Source organism: Geotrypetes seraphini, chromosome 3 (assembly GCF_902459505.1).
Source record: "Geotrypetes seraphini chromosome 3, aGeoSer1.1, whole genome shotgun sequence".
Classification (NCBI taxonomy): domain Eukaryota; kingdom Metazoa; phylum Chordata; class Amphibia; order Gymnophiona; family Dermophiidae; genus Geotrypetes; species Geotrypetes seraphini.
In genome coordinates this window covers 79,334,587-79,346,624 of record NC_047086.1, presented here as the reverse complement: position 1 = coordinate 79,346,624, position 12,038 = coordinate 79,334,587, and the positions used below count along the sequence as shown (strand labels likewise).

Here is a 12,038-nt window from a genome sequence, read left to right as displayed (position 1 = left end):
GTATGATAATGTTTGCTCAAACAGTTTCGGTCTTTCTGTACCTCTAGCTGATGGAAAGCAAAAGATGTTAACATTTTGCTTTCCTTTGAATACAATCTCTTTTTATAAAGATAAGATGATATTAAACCATACATAACTTTATAAAGAAAACAGGACAATTTAAAAAGTATCCTTGCTTGCGCAGGAAGCCAATGAGATTCTACAAAATATAATGATACTCCATCTGACTTCCATATTGAGTAAATCAGGAGCAATGCCATATTTTGAATTGTCTGTAGAGATTTACTTACGAGGATGTGCTGAAAAGTTCTCAGCCCAACCAATATGAGAATGACTTGGAGAGGGTTCAGTCAATGATCTGAAACAATGTCAAAACTTAGGGTTCCTTTTACTAAGTTGCGTTAGGGCATTAATGAGCGGAATAGCGTGCACTGAATTGCCACGCAGGCTAGCTCTTAATGGCAGCATTCAGCTGGCGTTAATTCTAGCTGCGTAGTGTGCGGTAATATCCTGCGTGTGCTATAAACGCTAGCGCACCTTAGTAAAAGGAGCCCTTAGAATTTTGTTTTTACATATTGGCACTTAACAAAAATAAGATAACACTTTTCAGCTATAGTGGCGGAATAATGCTCAGAATTTAGGAAGTTGGTTGGTTGGGCCAAAAACCTTTCAGCCCCCTTGTATCTGGGCTGAACCTCCTACATATGCAATATTACAATAGTCAATTTGACTTAAAATCATAGTTTGAACTAAGATTCTAAATGGCTCCACATTAAAATATGAGGGTGAATCAAAAATGAAAGGTAATTGTTTTATTGCATGACAAGTCATTCTGGTCTCCCATCAACATCACGCACACAAGAGCACATTGACAGGGCAGATGCTCTGATTAGAGAATACTAACGGTGTATCAGTTGGCTGCAAATTTGGATATCAGCTATGAATCTGCATTTGCCATAATGGCATGATGACTTGGGATACAGGAAAGTCGGTGCATGATGGGTTCCCAAACAGCATACTGATTTGCACAAGCAACAGCATATGGAGGTTGTGACCCAGTTTCTGAGATGGTATGAAGAAGATCCAAGTACTGTATTCTGGAGACATGGGTACATCACTGTGACCCAGAGAGCAAAAGACATAGCATGATAAAGTAAAGGAAGTGGTGCTCACCTGGCATTAGAAGCAGCTGATAAACTTCTCTGCAGGAATGCAGAAGCTCGTTGAGCGATACAACAAATATATCATCTTGTGGAAAAGTGATACCGTGTTTCCCCGAAAATAAGACATTGTCTTATTTTAATTTTGGGCCCAAAAAAGGCACTAAGTCTTATTTTCGGGGAGGTCTTATTTTTTTTTTCATGTACTGTACAATGATTATCTCTCCCTTCCTCTCCTCCACCCCAATTCTTCATATTTCCTTTCTCTCCCCCACATTTACAGCATCTTTCCTCCCCTCTCACCCATCCCCTTGTACAGTATCTTTATATCCCTCCCCCTCCCATCCCCCTGTGCAGCAAAACCCTTGCGGCCTATATCACTCCCTCCCCTTGAGCAGCAGAACCCGTGCAGCTTATATCCCTCCCTTCCTCCTATTCCCCCGTGGAACATTTTTTAATCCCTCCCATCACCACAACGCACCCTCCCTCTCCCTGCTGACCCTTTCATCTCTCCCACCCATCCGAACCCCGACAACAAGACCGAAATACAGCACCTTATAACAAAGAGTATTGTCGACAGCACAGGCCCCATCATGGCTTTCTCATGGCCGGGCGTTCCTTTGCCGTGTTGCTGATAACATCATCAGCAACTGAGAGGGAATATCCAGATATTAATTCTTCAATGTGCTAACCCAGAATAGACACAGAATAGACCAATGATGTCCCAGAATAGATCCCAGAAAGCCACTGTAAAATCCCAGAATAGATCCTTCTCACAATGTGGCAGAGGAACGCCCCGGCGTGAGAAAGCTGTGATGGGGTCTGTGCTGCCAACGATGCACTTTGTTATAAGGTGCTGTATTTCGGTCTCATGGTCAGGGTTCGGATGGGTGGGAGAGATGGAAGGGTGGTGAGGGGAGCGCTGCTGCCACCGGCAACTAGGGCTTATTTTCAGGGTAGGTCTTATTTTCGAGGAAAAACGGTATGTTCAATTGCTCACAGTTACATGTATTTGATCTTTGCATTTTGATTTCCCCTTGTATTTGCTTATCCGCCTGCTTTCTTAAAAGAAAAAATGACTTTTTTGCTAAGAGATTTATTTGACTATCTAAAGATAACTTACTATCTAAGTAGAAAACTAAAATATTAATAAATGTTCCTAATTTATATTCTATCTGATTAATAGAATTCCTATGCGTGTCACAGGTTTTACTTCAGTGGCTGGTGATAAAAAATCCTAATGCAGCTTGATAAAAGGGGGCCTAAGATTGAAAAATCATCTACATATATACATGATATAAACCATTTCTTTTAAATTCAAACCGCAAAGAACACAGAAAAACAGTCAATAATATCGGAGGTAGGGGCAAACCTTGAGATACCCCACAAAGATTACTTCAACCAACTGAAAACTGTTCCCATTTTAACTTAGAAACATAGAAACATAGAAAAAGCGGCAGAAAAGGGCTATAGCCCCTCCAAGTCTGCCCATTCCAAGTATCCCCCCCCCTGAATTTACTCCCTTAAAGATCCCACGTGAGTATCCCATTTTTTCTTAAAATCCGTCATGCTGCTGGCCGTTATCACCTGGAGTGGGAGTCTGTTCCAATGATCCACCACTCTTTCGGTGAAGAAGTACTTCCTGGAGTCGCCATGAAACTTCCCTCCCCTGATTTTCAGCGGATGCCCTCTGGTGGTTGAGGATCCCATGAGCCAGAAGATATCATCTTCTGACTCGATGCGTCCCGTGATGTACTTATACGTTTCAATCATATCTCCCCGTTCTCTTCTTTCCTCAAGTGAGTACAGCCGCAATTTCTTTAGTCTTTCTTCATACGCGAGATCCTTGAGCCCCATGACCATCCTGGTGGCCGTTCGCTGAACCGACTCGATCCTCAGCACGTCCTTTCGATAGTGTGATCTCCAAAACTGAACACAGTACTCCAAGTGAGGCTTCACCATGGCTCTGTACAACGGCATCATAACTTCAGGTCTCCTGCTGACGAAACTTCTGCGGATACACCCCATCATTTGTCTTGCCCTGGAGGAAGCCTTCTCCACTTGATTGGCAACCTTCATGTCCTCGCTAATGATCACCCCTAGATCGCGTTCCGCCATGGTCCTAACCAAGGTCTCACCATTTAGTACATAAGTTCTACGCGGGTTTCTCTTGCCCAGGTGCATTATCTTGCATTTTTTAGCATTGAAGCCTAGCTGCCAAGTATTTGACCATTGTTCCAGTAGCAGTAGGTCGTGTGTCATATTATCAGGTAATAAACATCTGCCTACTATGTTGCAAAGTTTGGCGTTGTCGGCGAACAGTGATACCCTTCCTCTAAGTCCTTGCGTCATATCTCTTATGAATAACTTGGTATGATCTATCAGATAAAAACCCCATAAACCAGTTATATGCCTGACTATAATTCATATCTCTTCAAGTATTGAAGTATTGAACATAAGGGTACAATCTACCAGATCAAAGGCACATGAAAGATCGTACTGAAGATGAAGTGTGTGCTTACCCTCACAAAGATCGTATGTCATTCATTAAGGATCTGATAATTGTTTCTGTATTAAACACAGATCTAAATCCAGATTGGGAATAATGCATGATGTTAATTTTTTTTTCTAGGAAATCCATGAATTGAGCTGTAACAAAACCTTCCATTAATTTGACAAATAGCAGGATCATAGAAACATAGAAACATGACGGCAGATTAAGGCCAAAAGGCCCATCTAGTCTGTCCATCCACCGTAACCATTATCTCTTTCTCTCTCTGAAAGATCTCACGTGCCTATCCCAGGCCCTCTTGAATTCAGACACAGTCTCTGTTTCCACCATCTCTTCCGGGAGATTGTTCCACGCATCTACCACCCTTTCCATAAAAAAGTATTTGCTCAGATTACTCCGGAGCTTATCACGTCTTAACTTCATACTATGCCCTCTCACTGCAGAGTTTCGTTTCAAATGAAAGAGACTCGACTTATGCACATTTATATTATGTAGGTATTTAAACGACTCTTATCATAACTCCCCTCTCCCACCTTTCCTCCAAAGTATACAACTTGAGATCTTTAAGTCTGTCCCCATAAGCTTTATCACAAAATCCACACACCATTTTAGTAGCCTTCCTCTGGACCGACTCCATCCTTTTTATATCTTTTTGAAGGTGCGGCCTCCAGAATTGTACACAATATTGTAAATGAGGTCTCACCAGAGTCTTATACAGAGGCATCAATACCTCCCCCTATGCAACCTAGCATCCTTCTAGTTTTCACCGTCACCTTTTCAACCTGTTTGGTCAACTTAAGATCATCATATACAATCACACCCAAATCCCGCACTTTCATCGTGCACATAAGTTCTTCACCCCCCTAAACTGTACCGTTCCCTTGGGTTTTTGCAGCCCAAATGCATGACCTTGCATTTCTTAGCATTAAATTTTAGCTGCCAAATTTCAGACCATTCTTCAAGCTTCACCAGGTCTTTCTTCATGTTATTCACACCATCCGGTGTGTCTACTCTATTGCAGATTTTGGTATCATCCGCAAAGAGGCAAATCTTACCCAACAACCCTTCAGCAATATCATTTATAAAAATGTTAAAAAGAACAGAACCTTGAGGCACACAACTAGTAACATCTCTTTCCTCTGTCACCTTCCACTCAACCAGTTCCTGACCCAGCCCATCACTTTGGGACCCATACCAAGGGCACTTAGTTTATTTATTAGACATCTGTGTGGAACACTGTCAAAGGCTTTGCTAAAATCTAAATACACCGTATCTAGCGCACATCCTCTATTCAATTCTCTAGTCACTGAGTCAAAGAAATTGATTAGATTTGTCTGACAAGACTTACCTCTACATCTAGTGAATCCATGAGAAAGAAGATTGCAATAATAAAGACAGGATAATACCATTGATTGCAAAATGATCTTAAAAATTCCATCCTGCAAATATGGCCTAAGTTTGCTCAAGAGGCGCAACCTGAAATAAACCTTTTGTATCAGCATCTGAACATGGCTTTTAAATATCAATCTCGAGTCTAATACTATACCCAAATACTTAACCTCCTCTGAAAATCTAATAGGGATGTCTAATAACTGAATGGAACCTGGGATATCATATACCTGTTCCTTTTGAAAACACATTATTTTTGTTTTTTGAACATTCAATTTCAACCGACTGCTATCTATCCATTCCTTCACCTTTACCGTCACCACTTGTAGATGTTCCTCTGCCTCTCTCATATTCCTCTCAACAGGAAGCAACACCTGAATGTCATCGTGGTGCTGAAAAGGACAGTTCCCAGGCTTAGAACTAGGATATGCAGAAGCTTCTTTGGGAGCCAGGCAACCCTTGAGAGAAGAATGCTGGTCTCTGGCCTAACCCTTGGTAAGCCTTTAAGACCTGCCTGCCCATTAGAGTTTGGGATGACTAGGAGGGTAGCCCAGGCTTGATGACCGGCAGGGGACCTGGTGGAGTTGTGTGTAGTGACCAGGGGAGTGAGTGGTGGGGCTGTCCTTACAGAAAGTGACTGGGGGACAGGAAGTAAGTCCTTGGGAAGAACCCTCAGAGAGAGATTGGCTGGGAAGGAGTCCTCAGTATGTCCAGGTGAAGATGACTGAGCAACTGTGAGAGGGCCTGGAAGAAGGAGTAGCCATAGGGCCCAGTAGAGCTGGAGTCCAGGGAGGAGCTCAAGCTTGATAACTGCCGGTGGGACCATTGAAGTTTCCAGGACCCATGGGGACCCAAGAGGCTGGGTAACATAGGGACCAGTGGTGGCCTCACAAGAAGATCCAGAAGAGTGGAGTCCAAGATCCTTGGCTGATGGGGGTTTGGCGATGGACCAGTGGTACTTGGCAGAGAGACCTGTGATGGTACCAGAAGCTGCTAGAGGAGCCCAAGAGGAAGCAGCCTGACAGACCCAGGAGACATTGGCCAAATGTCCAGCAGAGGGACTGATAGCAGAGGTGGTGATAGAAGGAGAGACCTGGAAGCTGCCTGTAAGACCCGGAGGGCCAATGAGGATCAGGAAGGACCTGGATGAGAAGAATAGAGTAAAGGGTGGACCCAGCAATGAGGAAGAAGACCTGGAAAGACCTGGTCAGGAGTTTACTATACATGTTTTAACTGTGTGTTCTTGTTTTAACAGTGCCTGGGGAGTGGATATTGTGTGGCGGGGAATAACTGCTCAGCCTGATCACATGCTCCTCCTTATTGCCTATTCCCCTTTTCCATCATCTACCGATCTATTTTCTCCAGGATTCATTTACCCTGCCTTTGCTCCTCCTTAACACAGCATCCATCCCTCCTCCCTTCTCTTTCCACCTTCCTCTCTATATACCCTTTCTCCCACCATCGGCATTGTCATCCTTTTCATATACCCCAGCATTAACATCATCTCTCTAGTACCACATCATCCCCCCACCCCCTACCAGCTTTCAGCTCCCAACATGAGTATCAGCAGCAGCTCCTCCTAGCCCCAAGTATCAGCACCAGTATCCAGCATCAGCATCATTTGCCCTCTCATTCTCCCAGTTACAGAATCAAATCCCTCCTGCTCCCCAACAGCAACATAAGGTTTCCCTCTTCTCTCCACATCATTAGACACCACTCCCCCACCCCCTCGTATCAGCATCAAGTTGCCCCTTCTCCTACCATCAGCTTCAGGTTCCTTCCCTCTTCTTTCAGCATCAGCATATGCCACCCCTCTTCTGAGGCATACAAAAATCTGAAGCAGGTCGATGGAAGCTTTACTCTTGCTGCTGTGTCTTTGCGATGCAAACACTGCTAGAGACTTTAAGCACTTCCTGTTTCTCATGAGATATAAAAAGCACCTGTTTTTATATTATCCCAAGGTGCTAGCATTGCCAAATAGAGTTGTAGACCAGCAGGAACAAGGTCACCAGCTTTCCTCACTGCAGAAGGTGGAACCAGTAAGATGGCATTTGGCACTTTTAAGCTTGGGTATCCTGAACCAGTGGTTCACTGACCTTTCCTTTAAGCCTGTCTAGAACTCATGTACAACATTATCCTTGAATGATATTTATGGTGGTCATAAAAGGTATCATAATGAAAAAAAGGATTTTGATTTCTATAGAATAAATATGGCCTTTAGAACACTGTCCTGTAAAGCAACACATTTAAATATTCCTCAATATGGTTAATAATACCATACCAATGGCAGCTGAAAGCCAGAGTAGGAAAAGCTAGGATTCCATCCTTTGGGCTGACTAATTCCATCTTCATAAACTGGAGGAAGCCATCTAGCTAAAGCTGTATTAGAAGCTCCCCACCTTGGATGGTTTCTGGGGGAAATAAGAGAATAAAAATATATTTTTGAATAATGTAAAAAAATATTGATCATAAAAATAAGTGGGAGTTTGAAAGATATGAATACAGGTTGTGATAGGCAGCAAGGGCCACCTATTATGCAGAAGGAAAGCATAGAAGCGGGAAAATATTCCTTCAGTGGATTCAGGCACCTGGAAGCAGGGATTCCTTTTAAATGTTTTAAACTACAATTCCTAAAAGGTCATGGTGAGCCTGGTGTCAGGAGAACTAGACTATGAAAAGCTGATGAGTCATCATTCAACCATCTGGTTTAATTAACAACAGGAATTTAAAAGAATGGCTTGTAGTCTAGAGAGAGAGGGAGAGAATGGGAGGCACACATATATATACCCAAGGAGAGAGAAGCACTCCAAAGCATAGGGCATCTGCAAAGGCCTCAGCCCTAGCAGCCTTTAGCTGTGAAAGGAGTAGAGGTAAAACTCTCAGGGGTAATGGAGTGGAGCCCCAGGAAATAGGGTGAAGGCAGGGCAGGTTGAAGGAACTGTAGTGCCCTGAGCCAAATTTTGCATCAGCACCCCACCCCACCCTCCCCATCTTCAAGGAGCTCCCTCTTCATCTCAAGTCTCTCCCCCCCCCCCCCACACACCCACTTGATACTGGTGAGAAAGGGTGCCAAATATTAATTTGGCATCATCCCTCCCTCCCTGCCAGCAGAGGGGAGGGAAGGGAGAGATGCTGGACTAGGATTTTGGTGCACTTTATGTTATATTTCCCAAACAATCACCTACCCTCTTCTTCTCTCCTGTCCTCCCCTCGGCTCTGTATCCCTACAGCAGCTCCCAACCTTCTGGCCCTTCACCAGTAGCTGCCACTAGATGGCCAGAAGACCTGCAGACAGCAGAAAAGTCAGCCTCTGAAGGCAATGCGAGACCTTCCAGGTGTGCGATTCTAACAGATCTGCAGCATCCTGATCTCAGGGAAGCAGGAAGTTTGTGTCCTAAGGAGCAGAACACTATGGATTTGTCTGTGCACATGCAGCTAGATGGTTCTGGACCCATACATGATTATGCCCCTGCAAAGAGTCATAGGTTTGATACCCATTGTGTCTTGAAATGGCCTATTTGGCTCATCTCTTGAGTTGTTTGGTGGGCTCCTTGTCTATATTTTTAAATTTTCTAGCAGCAGATCCTGCCTTGTGGAATCTATGCTCCACTTGAATTCAATGTACTGTTGCAGGGTTCATAAAAGTACTTCAATATCCTTAAGCTAGCTGGTCTATTGTATAGTCTGAAGTCAGGACAAGTTACCCTCTACCCTGTGCGGCAATTGCAGCATATACAAACTGATTCTAAGCATAGTACCAGATCAGGTTCAGATGAACGTTATATTGGATCCCAGGCAAGCGCGTTTGTGGTTCCCCCCCCCACCCCCACAATAGACCCAATTTTACTTCTTCTACCAGAGTCATTCACTTTTCCTATACCTATACGCAGATTTTCATTCATGGTCTCCCGAGTAGAGGACAAAAAAGAAGTCCACCAAAGGAATTCCACAAAGAAACAGCAGAGCAAAAACAAAAGAATTGTGGAACTGATGGTCTTGATGAAATCTTTATTTGAACGAGGTGCAGATAAAAGTAAACACAATGTGAAACACAGTAAAAGGTTGTGGTATCTGACCCTAAGAGCTCATGTGCTAAGTGCACACTAATTGGATAACACGTGACAATGTAGCTGTGTAGCTGATAAATGCATAACAAGCCTGTTTTCTTTCCCCAGACCTGCCCCTAGTGCTAAGAAATAAAGTTTACTTTTTAACTTGTGGATAGCATGAGTACATCTAGAAATGACTGCAGGACACCTCAGCATGCCCTGTGGTGAGCCGTTGCTTGCTGCAATAAGCACCCAGTGCTTACCACAGCTTAGTTAAAGAACCCCTTAGGGCCCCTTTTGGCAAAGCCATGGTAGTGAGTCTTGGCACAGCAAATGGGATGCAGCCCACAAGAATTGAATGGGCTGCTTCGCATTTGCCACATGGAAATCCCTGGCTTAATATACTGGCACCTAACATTATGACACTTACTGGTGCCTATGTCATTTTAAGCACCACTAGGCGTAATTCAACAAACGGTGCCTAATTTTGATTGGCATGCGGCAGCTGCTACTTTGCTAGGCACTTGCCAAGTTAGGTGCCGTTTATAGACTCTGGTCCATGTTGTCGTTAGGTGCCATCGACTCGTGCTCGATTTCTAGCGACTTGATGAATAGCGCATCTAAAAAGAAATCGGTTCTGTGCTAGTCCGGAAAGATCCTCCAACGTCATTCCCATGGTGGTTTCCAACGTGTCCAGCCGTCTGATTGCAGGTTGCCCCTCTTCTCCTGATTCCTTCGATCTTCCCAAACGCGATGTCCTTCTCCGGTGATATCTCTCTTCTGATGGTGTGACCGAAATAGGACAGTCGTAACTTCATCATTTGGGTTTTGAGTGACATAGCCAGTTTGATCTCTTCCAGAATTGATTTGCTAGTTCTTCTGGCGGTCCACGACACGCCTAAAATCCTTCTCCGGCACCAAAGCTCAAAGGAGCCAATCTTCTTTCTGTCTCATCTGACCCACAGAGTACACAATTTACTAACCTACAACTTAATACAGTAGAAACCCATACCCAATAGAATGCAGAGTTTCCTCTGCAGAGCAGTTACGGTATTAGCAGAAAACATACACAAGTTTTAGGCTTTCACAGCTTTTGTAAGTCTGAATAGAAGGCAGGGCAAGCAAAAATAACAAGATTTTTCTTATACCATAGCCTTTTATGTAAAGAAAAACAATCATATTTTTAGAAAACGCAAAATAGAACAGCACCCCTATGCTGTAATCAAATTGATCTTAAATACCTGTTATTGCAGGCACCTGTGATATGTCTGTATTTTTTAGCCAAACAATGGTTAGGGCATTTTGGAGGCAGCATATATGGAAGGCACCCAGATGCGTTTGCAATCAAGCTGAGCACTTCAATTGACAAAATATCTGCAAACAAAGCAAATTATGTGTTCTGTAAGTTCAAAGAACCTGTTGTGATTATTCATGTGTGCAAAGGTTTTGATATATTATGGTCAAATCAACCAAGCAGAAATTTGAACAGCCCAAAGTTAAAATATGAATTCACTCTGACCCCTTTCTTTCAGTTGTCATTTTTATTTCCTAGGCAAAATAGAGTAGTACTTAAAAGGGATTTTACATCGTCATTTTATTTCATTTCCATTTAATTTAATAACATTTTGACCCCCCACTTATTATAAATAGCACTAGGCAGCTTACAATTTCCTGTTGCAACAATATAGAGAGGGAATTTCAGTTTAGGAACATGAAAGAAAAAGCTTGATACTTCCCCCCCTTTTACTAAACCGCATAGCAGTTATTAGCGCAAGGAGCCACGTTGAATGCTCTGTGCTGCTACTGATTCTCAGAGTTCCTAGGAGCATCGGGAGCAGCGTGGAGCATTCAGCATGGCTCCCTGCGCTAATAAATGCTATCGCGGTTTAGTAAAGGGGGGGGTATGTGAACAGTTTCTGTGCAAATTCAGTGGTGCCAATGTATGCATGCAAAATTACTGATATCTATCCTACATGAAGGGCTGCTGAAAAGTTCTCATCCCAACCAAGAAGACAACGATGTGGAGCCATGAAGCTTGCAAGTTATTTCACACTTTTCGCTTCATTTCATATCATTGAAACGAAAAGTGTAAAGAAAAGTGTGGAATAACTTGTAAGCTTCATGGCTCCACATCATTCTCTTCTTGGTTGGGCTGAGAACCTTTCAGTGGCCCCTCGTATTGTGATGTCATAATGCCTTATTTTACCAGTGCCTAAGAGCCAACCTCATTGGTGATGTCACATTGGCTTGGTTTCCCTATACTCGTGCCCATTTACTAGATGCATTTACCTCATTGAAACAAAAAATATCTAGAAAAGTGTGGAATAACTTGTAAGCTTCATGGCTCCATATCATTCTCTTCTTGGTTGGGTTGAGAACTTCTCAGTGGCCCCTTGTACATATACAGTATAAATACAAACACATGCATACTATTAGAGAGCTGCCAATTAGGAAAAGTGTATTTCTAACTTTTCCAACAGCAGCCAGCTTAACTATAGCCCCCAAAAAGCATAGGCCATTCAATCAGTGGTGTAGTAAGGGTAGGAAGCGCCCGGGGTGGTGGTACCCCCTCCCCCCCCCAAACTCCTTTATCTCAACCCCTTCTGCTCCATCCAAAACACTGCAGTGAGATTAATCTTTAACCTGAAAAACTTTGACCATATAACTCCATTCTACCAAAAATAACATTGGTTTCCTGTAAAGGGAAGAGTTCTCTTCAAATTTGGATGCCTTGTCTGCAAAGCCCTACATGGCCTATTGCCTAACTACCTAACTGCTCAGTTCTTGTTCTCATCGCCAAGCCGCTCCACACATTCCCGATCATTTTTTACCTACCCTTCAGTCAAAGGCTGTACTCAGAAAAGATTCACTAACCGACTTTTATCATACCAAGCCGCTTCCAGGGATCCTGAACTGGGCCAAATGATT

General features: G+C 43.3%; 1 protein-coding gene across 1 annotated transcript in view; it reads right to left on the bottom strand.

Annotated features, from left to right (window-relative positions):
* Positions 1-12,038, bottom strand: part of TPO (thyroid peroxidase) — a 79,244-nt gene that overhangs the window by 55,466 nt on the left and 11,740 nt on the right. Inside the window, exons 4-5 of the mRNA XM_033937549.1 lie at positions 10,352-10,484; positions 7,343-7,472 (exon numbers count right to left, since the gene is read on the bottom strand). Coding sequence (XP_033793440.1) covers positions 7,343-7,472; positions 10,352-10,484 — 263 coding nt within the window. The remainder of the gene's footprint in view (positions 1-7,342; positions 7,473-10,351; positions 10,485-12,038) is intronic.